At 28.7% G+C, this 15,303-nt stretch overlaps 1 protein-coding gene and 1 non-coding gene across 7 annotated transcripts in view; both read left to right on the top strand.

Moving 5' to 3' along the window:
• The window catches only part of LOC119605828 (serine-rich adhesin for platelets), a 66,122-nt gene that overhangs the window by 12,203 nt on the left and 38,616 nt on the right, over positions 1–15,303 (top strand). For 2 of the 6 annotated variants that reach the window (XM_037959150.1, XM_037959149.1), the window contains exons 4-10: positions 203–290; positions 1,697–1,835; positions 6,567–6,816; positions 7,041–7,130; positions 9,309–9,512; positions 11,608–11,759; positions 12,468–12,646. In XM_037959150.1, the coding sequence (XP_037815078.1) occupies positions 203–290; positions 1,697–1,835; positions 6,567–6,816; positions 7,041–7,130; positions 9,309–9,512; positions 11,608–11,759; positions 12,468–12,646 (1,102 nt within the window). Of the gene's footprint in view, positions 1–202; positions 291–1,696; positions 1,851–6,566; positions 6,817–7,040; positions 7,131–9,308; positions 9,513–11,607; positions 12,647–15,303 lie in introns of all 6 variants that reach the window. The other 4 variants (XM_037959147.1, XM_037959145.1, XM_037959148.1 and 1 more) reach the window with 3 other exon arrangements.
• Positions 41–126, top strand: LOC119605841. Its single transcript, XR_005231607.1, has one exon. It is a non-coding gene; the product is annotated as a small nucleolar RNA U6-53/MBII-28 (small nucleolar RNA).

Below are 15,303 nucleotides of genomic sequence, written 5' to 3'. Positions count from 1 at the left end.
TTTATTATTCGTTATTTATACTTTTTGGATTTGTTTTCCGTTAAAATGATGATCAACCATGCTAATATTGAGAAAACTTTAGGTTTTCGCTGAGTAAAACAATACTTCTCACTTAAACTGATTGAAAAACTATAAAAATTTTAAAATAAAATTAAATTTCTTTTTCAAGGATTTAAATATTTCTTCTCTTCCTTTTTTACAGCTGGGGACGTTGGCCAGAAATCTTGGAATTGGGTCAATTTAAACGCGGTTGGCGTGAAATTGATGTTGAAGATTGTGCCCGAATAATTGTAAGTATTAAAAGTTCTTCAATTCTCAAAGGAAACAACAATAAAGGCATATTAAAGCTTTTGTTTTATTTCTATTAAAATGTACCTACTTTTCCAACAAAAAATGATGATTACCATGCTAATGTTGAGGAAACTATAGGTTTTCGCTGAGCACAACAACAAGAACTTCTCGCTTAAAACTGATTTATTGGAATAGATAAAAAGAAAAGGGTTTAATAAGATTATAAACATTTAGTAATGATGTTGAAAAAGTGATAATTAAAATAGACGACTTTCTTTGTGGTTTATTTGCAAGAGTAGTAAATATGCCACTGATCAACCAAGAGCTAAAGAAACTTATAATTTGGTAAAAGTTATTGCTGAAACGTTTTTGACAACAAATCAGCTTTAAAATTTAATATAAAATTTTGAAACTTAAAGTTTTGATCATTTAAATGAAAAATTTTCTTTGTAGTATATTTGCAAGTATAGTAAATATGCTACTTATCTACCAAAAGCTGCAGCAACTCACACTTTTTTAACATTTTTTGCAAAAATACCTTTGATAACAAATCATCTCTAAAATTTAATATTAAATTTTGAAAAAATTATAATTTACATGGAAAACTTTCTTCGTAGTATATTTGCAAGTGTAGTAAATATGCTACTGATCAACCCAAAAGCTATAAAAACTCAAAATTTTGTCAATTTTTTTTTTCCTAAAACGTCTATGATAACAATTCATCTTTAAGATTTAATATAAAGTTTTTAAAAGATGATAATTTAAATAGAAAACTTTCTTCGTGGTATATTTGCAAGAATAGCAAATGTGCTACTGATCAAGCAAGAGCTGTAATAACTCACAGTTTGCTCGAACGTCTTTGATAACAAATCAATTACAAAATTTAGTATTAAGTTTTGAAAATGCGCCAATATAAACAGAAAACTTTCTTCATAGTATATTTGCAAGATTAGCAAATGTGCTATTGACCTGACTGTAGCAACTCACAGTTTTGTCAAAATTTTTGCTGTAACGTCTTTTATAACAAATCAAGTTAAAAATTTCATATTTTTCAAACTCTTGCTAAATGTTTTCAAAAGCGGAAAACATGCTTCATGGTATATTTGCAAGAGTAGCAAATAAGCTTCTCTTGCTACTCAACTCAATCGGTAGCAAATTACGTTTTTATAAATTTGGTTTTTAAACAGTTTTTGACAATAAATCTTAATGCATATTTATTTTAATTTTGTACAAATTTGTTAAATTTACTACATTTGCAATAACTACAAATGTATGTATTTACCATGAAGTTAGCTTAACGCTACAATTACACCCTTTTCTTTAATTGAGTAACTTAATTTAAAGAAAATTTCCTTAAAATCGTATTTATTTAATTTGAATTTTAAAAATCTTTCTTTTCCAACAGCTACTCTATTGCTTGCAAGTCTACAAGGGTGATGAGAAGATAAAAACATTCATTTGGGATCTAATAACACCCACCGAAGATGGTGAAATACAAAAAATTAGCCGGGATCATAGTGGTCTCCATAATTTGGTGCCACGAGGTAGGAATGCAAAAGGTATGGTAAACAAATAGCTACAAACACACGCACTTATTTGAAGACAACTTTTTCCCCCTCTTCTAAAAAAAAAAAAAACAAAAAACTGCACGGATGTAGTTAATTGATAAATTGATTAATTGATCTTAAAATAAAACGCGTAATCAGACTGTAAAAAAAGCACGCATTAAAAATACACTCACATAGAAAAAACTTTTAGTAAAAAGGGTTGTTGGCTTTAATTGAAACTTTTTCTCTTTTTCTTGACTAACAATTTATGATTTGATGGTGATAAGTTGAAATCAGATTTAAAAGTCAGATCAATTTGTTAGCATCAAATAATTTCTTTACTTTTAATACTAATTTTCCCCTGTTTCTATTATAGTTTTATAAAAATTGGGTTCCTTTCTTACTATTCTTAACAATAAAGGCGTAGTTATAGAGCAACTTTTTGTTTAACATTGTTGAATTAATTCTCCCTCTTTCTTTAACAGTAACAAAAAAGGATAGTCTTAAATTTAGTGGCTTTTATAGGGACCAAATTCTGTCTTTAAGAGTTCTTAAAGAAATGTTCATAGTTCTAGAATTATTTATTTTAGCAAAAGCATTTTTCAATATTACATTATTGGGTTTATAATTTAAAAATGCAGTTATTTTAAATGTATTCAAAGTATGGGCCTTTGTTAGCTATGAACCTTTTCTATCTCTACGGCAATATATGATTTCCACGGCTCATCTTTAAAGGCCAAGAACTAATCAAGACAATTTCGGATACTTTGTTCTGAAGTGAAAAGTATTCCGGAAAAGCGATTGAAACAAATAGTAGTAGAACAAAGCAAGGTCTTTACTATAAGATGAGAAAGGCAAAACTTCCCTTCTTTCTGAATAGTTTTTAGGAGGTATTGTACATAACTCTTTCCTTGGCTGGCAGCTTGGACTTTTTTCGCCCAATTATCTCTTCAAAGAAATCAATTGCATTCGGTACAGGTTCTCTGTGATAGGGTCTGGTCAGATTCATAATAGATAGGACCTTTTTGTTTCCCACAAATGCAGAGCATTAGCTAAGTGTCATTAATACTTGGTTTGGTGTTGTTGTTGTTGTTGTAACAGCTAAAACTATACAATAATCTAGTTGAGGGTTCTACATCAATGTCCAGGCCAATTGTGCTACTTCAACTGAATGTGTCCATAAATCCATTTGACAAAGTGAAGAAGAGTTGGCAGAACTGTCATGTGGACCTTGACCACATGCTGGACATTAGTTGGGGACGGCACGGTCTATGCGTGACCAGTAGGCATTAAGCCTGTTGCTCCATCCCTATTTTAGTTGTGCCAGAACTATTCATGTTTTCCATGTTGCGACCGTGGAATTGATGGTGTCTCTATGAAAGTCATTCAAAGCTACCTTATATAAGAACTGCGTATGTTCTACTTATATGTACGAAGATCCTTCCTGACATGCCTCGGGTGAACATCCAACTGTGTGATGTTAAAGCTGGGATGACTGCTCCGAAGACATCCCAGGAGGAACTGTATAGTCAACATGACATTATGTTCCTTGACTGGGAGGACCTACGTTTACTCGTGTAGGTGATGTTCCCAGGTAATTTTTAGGCAGCCCGTTATTATCAGTCTTCAGTCTTTGAATGGTACCCAATTTCCTTGCTTTAGGATGTTGTTGTTGTAACAGTTTCTTTGTCGGGGAAACGCCATTTTGCATTCTCTTGTTGAATTTGACAATAATAATCATGGAGTAAAGCCCTTATAAACTCGTTTGGCTGGTCGTAATCCGCACAAATCATCTCGTTTAAAAGATTACGCACATCAGCTGCTGTGAATCCCGCATTTTTAACTTATACACCCAATATTTTTAGAGAAATTTATAAATTTTAATAAAATATTCTTGATACATTAAGAAAGTACTTTTTTGTTGTTAAATTTACTACTAAATTCTTGTAATTGTGTTCTATTTATGTAGCAGTAAGAAAAGTACTTTTGAATCATTTAATACCAAAAAAGTCAATTTTCATAAAAACTTGATTTTTTGAAAGGAAAATATGCTTCAAACTAAGAAAAGTACTTTTTAAAAACTTTTTAAAAACCAAAATTCTAATAAAAACTTTTTTCTCCCAAAAAGTACTTAGAATTTATGACATTTTTACAAAAAGTACTATTTCTTTCTAACAACCGCTTTTATCCCAACTTTCTGCTGGAATTTTCCTTAATAAACTAACATTTATTATGTATTAAAATAGTTATAATTTATTAAAAATAAATCAAATTCCTTCTGTAAATTACGGCTTATTTTCTGTGAGTGTTAATTATTGTTGCTAATTGTAATTAAAAAAAAATCCCGTTATTATGAAATGAAAACGTATTCAAATGTGTTTGTAATATGCTCTGTCTTGCTGTACCATATCTTTTTTCTTCAATATTTTTAAAGAAATGTATAAATATTTTAGATTTTTAATAAATAGATTTAAGTACAAATAAGTAGAGTTAGTTATCCTTTTTTAACAAAAATGAAGGATTTTATTGAAGTACATAAATATGTCTGCTAAAAACTTCATTTTTGTTAATTTCATTTCATTGACAAAAAGTGTTACTATTCTTTTGCTTCCTTAATTTTTGGGCAAAAATTTTATCAAAATTTAGTTTTTTGTAGTTTTATTCGGCTATAATTTTAATAAATTTTTATATTTTTATTAAACGACATTGTAGAAAAACATTTGAAATGTAGAAATATTTCTTAGAGAAACATTAATTTTCTTTTTATATTGCAAAACATGAAAGGGAAATTGTTTGGAAATTTTTAGATTTTTGTTAAAAATATTTATAATTCGTACAATTTCCGTAAAATTTTTCGAAATTTCTCTAATGAAAAAAAATTATTTTAAGGGAAATTTTATTTTAAAGCCAGATTTTAAAAATTTGTGTAATTTTTATCAGGACTTGATCATAGATAAGAATTTGGTACTTTTTTTTCGAAATTTCCCTTACTACCAATAATTTTCTTTAAAGGGAAATTTTATTTAAAAACTAGATTTTCAAAATTTTTATATTTTTGTTATAGGCATTGATCGTAGAAAACAATTTGGTACTTTTTTCCAAAATTTCCCTTATTACTAAAAATTTCCCTTAAAGGGACATTTTATTTAAAAGACAGATTTTCAACATTTTTATATTTTTGTTATCGGACTAGACCGTAGAAAACAATTTGGCACTTTTTTCCGAAATTTCCTTTATTACAAAAAAATTCCCTTAAAGGGAAACATTATTTAAAAACTAGATTTTCAAAATTTTTATATTTTTGTTATAGGCATTGATCGTAGAAAACAATTTGGTACTTTTTTCCGAAATTTCCCTTATTACAAAAAATTTCCCTCGAAGGGAAATTTTATTTAAAAGTTAGATTTACAAAATGTTTATATTTTTGTTATCGCACTTGATCATAGGTAACAATTTGGTACTTTTTTTTCCAAAATTTCCCTTACTTTTAAAAATTTCCCTTAAAGGGAAATTTTATTTAAATGATAAATTTACAAAATTTTTATATTTTTGTTATCGGACTAGATCGTAGAAAACAATTTGGCACTTCTTTCCGAAATTTCCCTTATTTCAAAAAATTTCCCTTAAAGGGAAATTTTATTTAAAAGACAGATTTTCAACATTTTTATATTTTTGTTATCGGACTTGATCGTAGAAAACAATTTGGTACTATTTTCCGAAATTTCCCTTATAACAAAAAATTTCCCTTAAAGGGAAATTTTATTTAAAAGCCAGATTTTCAACATTTTTATATTTTTGTTATCGGACTAGATCGTAGAAAACAATTTGGCACTTTTTTCCGAAATTTCCCTTATTACAAAAAATTTCCCTCAAAGGGAAATTTTATTTAAAAGACAGATTTTCAACATTTTTATATTTTTGTTATCGGACTTGATCGTAGAAAACAATTTGGTACTTTTTTCCAAAATATCCCTTATTATAAAAAATTTCCCTTAAAGGGAAATTTTATTTAAAAGCCAGATTTTCAAAATTTTTATATTTCTGTTAACAGACTTGATAGTAGAAAACAATTTGGTACTTCTTTCCGAAATTTCCCTTATTACAAAAAATTTCCCTTAAAGGGAAATTTTATTTTAAAGCCAGATTTTAAAAATTTGTATATTTTTGTTATCGCACTTGATCATAGATAACAATTTGGTACTTTTTCCGAAATTCCCCTTATTGCATAAAATTTCCCTTAAAGGGAAATAAACTTGACAATAAATAAAAATTTTAAACTTTTTTTTAGAAATTTGCCTTATTACAAAAAATTTCCCTCGAAGGGAAATTTTTATTTTAAGCTAGATTTTAAAAATTGTATAATATTTTTAATACAAATCGATCAAAAATACATGTTATAAGAGTTTTTCTTAAATTTCTCTAATTACCAAAAATTTCCTTTAGGAAAATTTTATTTAAAAGCCAGATTTTCAAAAATTTTTATATTTTTGTTGTAGACATTGATTGTAGATAACAGTTTGGTACTTTTTTCAAAAATTTCCCTTATTACCAAAAAATTTCCTTAAATATCTCTTATAAATTTTTAACATTTTATTATTCTTGTCATAGATCTTTCTACAATGTCGATTTAGTTTAAAAGTTTAAAAAAAAACAAAAACAATATTTTAAACATTTAAAATCCCTTTACTAAAACACTACAACTTACTTCCTTCCTCCCTTCCTTTATAGGACGTAATGGCGGTAAAACCCAAAAAGAATTAGCCGCTCAAGCTGCTGCCGAAGCAGCAGAGGCAGCTGCTGCAGCTGCGGCGGCCGCTGCTGCTGCAGCCACCGGTCTAAAGACAGCTAAAAAAGAAATTGGCACACAGGGTCTACAAAATATACAGGATCCAAATCATTGGAGTAAACATGAAAAATATGATGCTGATTCATATTTGGAAGGAGCCTACAAAAAACATTTAAGCAGACACGCGAATAAGTGAGTCGTGTGGAATCGAATTTATTATATTAACCCCAAACAAAAGAATACATTTTTAAACTAATACCAATTTCTTACTATTTCTATTTTCTGTCTTTTTATATTTTTATATTTTTCTATATTATTTTAATTTTTTTATTTCTTCTTCTTTTTTGTTTCTCACCTTGTTTTTCAATTTTATTTTTCTTTAATTTCTGTTATAAAAACAACTTTATTCCAAACAGAGTTTTATTACGCGTTCGTATGCTTTATTATATACAACATGAGGTGATTGGAGATCTGGTACAACAAATTAAAGAGAATACCCCGGTCAGGTATGTATTTATTTTGTTATTTATTTCTATTATTTTTTTGGTGTCTTTTCTACAGTTTTCTTTTAAATTATTTATTTCTTGAGCATTTTACTTTTGTTTTATTGTTATTAAATGTTTTTAATAATTTTTCATTTGTTTTTAACTTTAACTATTATTACTTCCTCAACTTTCTTTTGTTAGTGTTTGTTATAATATTAAGATTTGTTGTAATTTGTTTTCCATATTTGTTGTTTTATTATTATTTTTTTTTTTTAATAATTGTTTGCTTTGAAAGTTTCTTTTGTTATAACAATATTTGTACTTTCTTTTATAAATTGTTATAATCTGTGTGTAATGATTGTAATTTGTTTTAAAGAAGTTTAGATTGAAAAGTTTTTGATATTTTTCAAAATCTATTTTAGAACTGAAAACTTTTTTAAATTATATATTTCTTGTAAATATTAATAATAAAAGAAAATTTTTTTGTTATTTTTCCACCAATTTTTTTCAAAATTTCTCTTTTTCAAAAAAAAAAAATCCCTAAAAGGGAAATTTTATAAAATTTGGAAAGTTTTAAATTTTTGTTATATGTTTTGTTTGCTTATACAATTTTTAATGTTTTTTTTACAAAATTTCCCTGATTTTGAAAAATTTCCCTTTAAGGGAAGTTTTGGTTGAAAGTTAGATTTTCAAAATTTTATTATATTTGTAATAGAAATCGATCATACATAATTTTTAGGCAATTTTTTAAAAAATTTCCCTTTTTCAAAAAAAATTTCCTTTAAGGGAAATTTTGGTTGAAAGTTAGATTTTCAAAATCGATCATAGATCACTTTTAGGCTATTTTTAACAAAATTTCCCTTTTTCAAAAAAATTTCCCTAAAAGGGAAATTTTAACTAAAAGATAAATTTTCAAAATTTTATTATTTTTGTAATAGATTCCCAAAATTTTATTATTTTTGTAATATAAGTCGATTATATATTATTTTTAGGCAATTTTTAACAAAATTTCCGTTTTTCAAAAAAAATTTCCCTAAAAGGGAAATTTTGTATAATAGATAAATTTTAAAAAATTTTATATTTTTGTTATAGTTTTTGATCGTTTGTGGCATTTTTATTGTTTATTACAAAATTTCCCTGATTTTGAAAAATTTCCCTTTAAGATTTTTAAAATTTTATTATTTTTGTAATAGAAATCGATCAAAGATTACTTTTAGGCTATTTTTAAAAAAATTTCCCTTTAAGGGAAATTTTATAAACTTGATAGAATTTGAAAATTTTTAAATTTTTGTTATATTTTTTTGTTTGCTTAAACAATTTTAAATGATTTTTTACAAAATTCCCCTGATTTTGAAAAATTTCCCTTTAAGGGAAATAGTTTTGAACTTTTCTTCTACGAAAATGTTTTCAATCTAAACTTCTTATTTATTTTCAATATAATATTGCAAATGTTTGTTTATATGTATGTATGTGTGTGTTTATTTGTATATAACCTCCTTTAAAATGTTAAAGCTGGGCAAAACATGCGCCAAAAATTTCAAAATTCTCAAACTTTAACTAGACTCACTAGAAAAGGTTTTGGAAAACTCAAAATTTATTTAAAACCAAAAATTACCTTATATTCTAATTGTAAATTTCCAAATCCTTAAAAAACAACAACAAATATTGCTTGTATTTATTAATAATTTGCATTTCTAAACAATAATCATTAAACCATAAAAAAACTATGATTTCATAATATAAAATGAACCAAAAAATTTTCAGATGTTTAAAGCGTTAGTAAGTAAAAAAAAACAAACTCTTCAACGCCTTAACCAAACAAAAAGAAACCTTTAACTTAACAACAAACAATTAAATTAGCAAATTCATATAAAAAGTTTAACAAAAGTTTGATTTTAAAATCAAATATTTGTTAAACAAGTTAAATGAATCCTTCTCTATAGCTCTCCATTTGTAAAATGTTTATTTTAAACAAAATTTTTTATAATTTTCTTTTAGTAAAAATAGATTTGTTTACTTTCTTTTCTTAACAACAAATTGGCTTTTTCTTTAATTATTTTAACTCTTATTTTTCTTTTCTTTTTATTTAATTTCACTATAAATTTAATTTTTTCTAAAAAAACTTCATTTCTCATTCATAAAATTTATGTGTGTATATCCTCCTCCCCCCATCTCTATACGATACGAAACAAATTTTAGCGAGCTTCCTATACGCCCTCCTACAATGGCCGAGACAGTGCCTGCTTCTTGGTGGAATCCTCCCTGCTGCGATAAGAGTCTTTTGGTGGGCACTTTTAAACATGGCTGTGAAATGTATCGTGTTATGCGTTCAGATCCTGCATTATGTTTTGCTGGACACGTTGGTTCGACGAACGATGATGTTACCGTAACTAATCTGCCGATGTAAGTCTTTAAAAAAATTATATTTCATTAATTCTTTATCATAAATCATTTAAATCATATTAGATCAAGAAGATTATTTTGTTATTTAGTTTGCTAAATTTATTAAAAAAACGATTTTTAAATTAAATGTTAAATGTGTTTTATAGAAAATTTGTATTTCACTACAACTTTTTCAAAAAATTTAGAAAAGTTTTAAACGATTTTGCAAACTTAAATAAAATAAGACTAGACTATAGACTAGACTATAGACTAGACTATAGACTAGACTATAGATAGACTATAAACTAGACTATAGACTAGACTATAGACTAGACTATAGACTAGACTATAGACTAGACTATAGACTAGACTATAGACTAGACTATAGACTAGACTATAGACTAGACTATAGACTAGACTATAGACTAGACTATAGACTAGACTATAGACTAGACTATAGACTAGACTATAGACTAGACTATAGACTAGACTATAGACTAGACTATAGACTAGACTATAGACTAGACTATAGACTAGACTATAGACTAGACTAGACTAGACTATAGACTAGACTATAGACTAGACTATAGACTAGACTATAGACTAGACTATAGACTAGACTATAGACTAGACTATAGACTAGACTATAGACTAGACTATAGACTAGACTATAGACTAGACTATAGACTAGACTATAGACTAGACTATAGACTAGACTATAGACTAGACTATAGACTAGACTATAGACTAGACTATAGACTAGACTATAGACTAGACTATAGACTAGACTATAGACTAGACTATAGACTAGACTATAGACTAGACTATAGACTAGACTATAGACTAGACTATAGACTAGACTATAGACTAGACTATAGACTAGACTATAGACTAGACTATAGACTAGACTATAGACTAGACTATAGACTAGACTATAGACTAGACTATAGACTAGACTATAGACTAGACTATAGACTAGACTATAGACTAGACTATAGACTAGACCCACCATAAGACTAGACTATAGACTAGACTATAGACTAGACTATAGACTAGACTATAGACTAGACTATAGACTAGACTATAGGCTAGACTATAGACTAGACTATAGACTAGACTATAGACTAGACTATAGGCTAGACTATAGACTAGACTATAGACTAGACTATAGACTAGACTATAGACTAGACTATAGACTAGACTATAGACTAGACTATAGACTAGACTATAGACTAGACTATAGACTAGACTATAGACTAGACTATACTAGACTATAGACTAGACTATAGACTAGACTATAGACTAGACTATAGACTAGACTATAGACTAGACTATAGACTAGACTATAGACTAGACTATAGACTAGACTATAGACTAGACTATAGACTAGACTATAGACTAGACTATAGACTAGACTATAGACTAGACTATAGACTAGACTATAGACTAGACTATAGACTAGACTATAGACTAGACTATAGACTAGACTATAGACTAGACTATAGACTAGACTATAGACTAGACTATAGACTAGACTATAGACTAGACTATAGACTAGACTATAGACTAGACTATAGACTAGACTATAGACTAGACTATAGACTAGACTATAGACTAGACTATAGACTAGACTATAGACTAGGCTAGACTATAGACTAGACTATAGACTAGACTATAGACTAGACTATAGACTAGGCTAGACTATAGACTAGGCTAGACTATAGACTAGACTAAAGACTAGGCTAGACTATAGACTAGACTATAGTACTTTTATACAATAGACTATAGACTCTTCGGGTAAAAATAAAAATTTAATCTCAAATTCATTTCCTTAAAAAAACATTTCATTTTGTCTTTAAACATTTTCTAAAAACTCTTGCTCGTTGATAAAAGCTTTTTTAAAAAACTTGTTATTTACAACACTAAAGAAAAAATCTTAATAAAATTTTTCTGTAATAAATGTTTGTTCAAACAAAAATAAGAAAAATCTAACTATTGTTAAGCATGTTTTTTCTTTAAATAAAATAAAGCCAAAAACAAAACAATCTCAATTCAAACTCTTAAAAAAACTAATAATCAAATTATTTATTACTTTTTTATTTTTTTTATTAAACAGCAACGAAGACGATGCAAATTCCAAACAAGATGCTGATGTCGAAGAAATCGATGATGATGGCACTGCCACCAAAGACTCTGATTCCACCAAATTGACGGCGGGCGATAAAGATAAAGATTCTTTAGATCCTCCCGAACGTCCCAGCTCTTCGGGTAAGAATAAAAAATTGGCGAAAAAGGCAACCGCTGACGAAACAGTTGCAGTCAATGCTAACGACAAGGCTGAGGAGAATAAAAAGGCCGTAGATGAAGCGACCAAGGAAACAAAAGAAAACAAATCAGAAGCCAACGACGATATGACAGAAGATGAAAAAATTAAAGACAAGGATAATGCTAAAGCTAAAGCTAAAGACAAAGAACTTGAAACTGAAAATGACAAAGATAAATCTTCTGCTGTAACAACTTCTGATGTTTCCGATAGCAAACTAGAGAAAATGGAAGAGGATAGTGAAACGGCGTCTGCTGTTGTTATTGGTGATAAATCTGAGGCCGATGCCACTACTACGGACAATAGTAATGATACAACAGCAGCCGCTGCTACCGATTCCAATTCTATGGATGCCACCGTTTCCGAGTCTGGCGCTACAACTACTGCCGGTGCTGATTCTCCTCTAGCCAGCACATCGACTGAAACTGTTAACGTCGAGGAAGCTACTTCAAATTCGGCCTCTAATACGGCCACAAATACATGTACTACCACCACCATCACCTCAACTACCACTACTACCAATTTAACTACTACCACTACATCCACCACTACATCTTCTACTACTACCACCACCACCAATTCAGCTACCACCAATTCATCTTCAAATGAACAAACGCAAAATGATACTGTTAATACCACAACCTCATGTTTAGGCCTGGACGAAGAAGAAAGTGGTGCTGGTTCATATCCACCCACACAAGCGCCCATTGATGATAATTCCGCCACACTGTGGCCTTCCATGCAAGATTTAAATACACGTCTACGACGTGTCATCACAGCCTATCAAAGAAACTACAAAAAAGAAGAATTGAAACAACAACAAAAGGCCAAGGTAAGTTCGTTTTTAATTATATTTTTTTTTTTCATAGTTTCATCATTATTTGCAAAGAATTCCATAATGCGAATTTTTTAAATTAAAAAATACTTCCTTTGAAAAATTTAAACAATTTTGCACATTTTTTGTAAATTACTGGTAATTAAAAATTTTGAAAATTTTATTGGTAGTTGTAAGTAGTTTTTGTCTAAATTTTGTTTATTAATTATTTAACTTGTTTTGGGTATTTTGGCTGTAAACAATAATAATTATTGGTTTTAGAAAGTATTTAAAAAAACATAAAATGTGCAAACTTAACCTTAAAGTATTTTAACAATTTTTATACATTTCATAACTTGGCTTTTACCATTATTTTTAATGAAAGTGTAAAGAAAATTATACTTTCATGTAAAACTGTAAAGAAAATATATTGTTAATTGTTTTCCTTGGAAATATTTTGTAGTAAAGTAGTACAAAGTAGTAAAATTTATTTAAATTAAAAATTGTGTAATATGTATTTATAATACTGATAAATTTGTTTAAATTCTAAGTAAACTGCCGAATGCCTCCCCCCCTTTTAACAGTATTTAAGTCTAAAAAGACAAAATATTGTTGTAGTTATGTTTAAATACTAAAATTTATTAAAGATTTTTTTTAAAATATTTACGATCTAGTGTGGATAGTAGGGACTGTATGTGTGAAAGTTTTTGGGTTACGTTGAAAGTTGAAACTATGTTTGCTGGAGGTTCCTTAGAATTTTCTGCTAACATCCAATATATTTGAATCTAATTTCGATGAAGCCTGGTCATGACAAAGAAAGTGTTGCAGAGTTTAGGCGGACGTGGTTGCTATAAAGACATTGGGACAATCGTAGTCTTAACCAATCCGCAACATTTGTTAGGCCGTGTAGGCATATGTTACCCATCACAACAAAGCAAATATAACCTGGGACTTTTTGCGGCGGAGAAAGTATTCTCCTATTTCTTCATCACTTTATATATGAATCCACAAAACAATTTGAGTCATGCAATAAATGTTTCTTAACACTGCAAAATCTAAGATTAACTAGAGATAGATAGTAATAGAGGAAGTGCTCAACTATTTCATACTTTCCTTCTTCATGAATTCGTGGTATAATTTTCGAAAGGAGTCGCAAATAGAAAAGAATTTGGTAGAATTAAGTCCCGACCCAAATATTTCGTTTGTGTGGAAGTTATTTGCGAACATAAAGACAATTATTCTTTGAACAATGTTAGACGCAAAATATTGTTCAGTTTCCGAAAGAAACGTTGTTCGATCTGTGGACTTTGTCAACAGATCCAGTCTCTCTGTTGCTGTCAAAGGTTATCTTGAATCAAAAGTTTGCGAGATTAATGCAGCACGAGAGTCAAATAGTAAAATTTTTTAAAGTTTTCCTTTCGGCAAATGAAAGCGGCACGACAATAGATCGATTGAACTAAGATCAAAGTTTTCCTTTGTGTTGATTATGCGATATCTTTGTTAGTGCTTCTAGAATCCAAATTTTGACAGATGAAAGCAACATGACAATTAATCGATTGAACTTTTTGTCTAAGATCGATGTTTTCTGTTTCTCTTTATACATGAATCCACAAAACAATTTGAGTCATGCAATAAATGTTTCTTAACACTGCAAAATCTAAGATTAACTAGAGATAGATAGTAATAGAAGAAGTGCTCAACTATTTCATACTTTCCTTCTTCATGAATTCGTGGTATAATTTTCGAAAGGAGTCGCAAATAGAAAAGAAAGTTTTCCTTTCGGCAAATAATTCAGGAATACAATACATTGAAAGCGGCACGACAATAGATCGATTGAACTAAGATCAAAGTTTTCCTTTCGCAAATGATTCGTTCTCTGTGTTGATTATGCGATATCTTTGTTAGTGCTTCTAGAATCCAAATCGATTGAACTTTTTGTCTAAGATCGATGTTTTCTGTTCTGGAGAATCATTCCGGAATACGAACAGCCAAGAAGGTAATTCTTCGAATAATTTAAGTCTCAAAAGGTTTTTCCGTTTCCGAATGATTTGTTAGATCAATCGCAGAGAATTCCGTCTAAAGTTAGGTTTCTTTGTATTCAAAATGAAAGCGACGCTTTAATCAATTGCCTAAACTTTTTATCTAAAATCGAGCTTTACCTTTTCGACAATTGATTGGAGAATACAATAGCAGGATCAGTTTTTAATGTCCTATTAACCTGTTAAATTATCGGCAATATGTCACTCAATTTCGTACATTGAATGACGTATAAACTCTCAGTATATGTTCGAATATTAAATATTCACCTCTAACGCAAATCAATACTTCACGTGAAATATGTTAGCATTCGATTTTTGATGTGAAAAATGTTTCCTGTTGTGAAATTTTTTAATGGAATTTTGTAAACAATGAACAGCTGTTGTATACAAAATCAACTATTGTGAATGAATTGTTCACAGCAAGATAAACTATAAAATAACAAAATTGGCATTTATTGAGATCCAAATTAAGGCCTTTTGATGAATTTATTTACATTACAAAATTATACCTAATTTTTATTAAAAATTTTACTACTTTACTACTACTGCAGCTACTATTATTACCAAGTAAAATGATAACAATGTTTTTACTTTACAAAGCAAAAACTCACACACAAAATTTATTTTATAAAAACC

This window comes from Lucilia sericata, unplaced genomic scaffold (genome assembly GCF_015586225.1).
Source record: "Lucilia sericata isolate MDLA Ls3-8-SP2 unplaced genomic scaffold, ASM1558622v1 Contig000524F_arrow, whole genome shotgun sequence".
Classification (NCBI taxonomy): domain Eukaryota; kingdom Metazoa; phylum Arthropoda; class Insecta; order Diptera; family Calliphoridae; genus Lucilia; species Lucilia sericata.
Note: the sequence above shows the minus strand (reverse complement) of the source record. Positions and strands in the feature narration are given on the sequence as shown.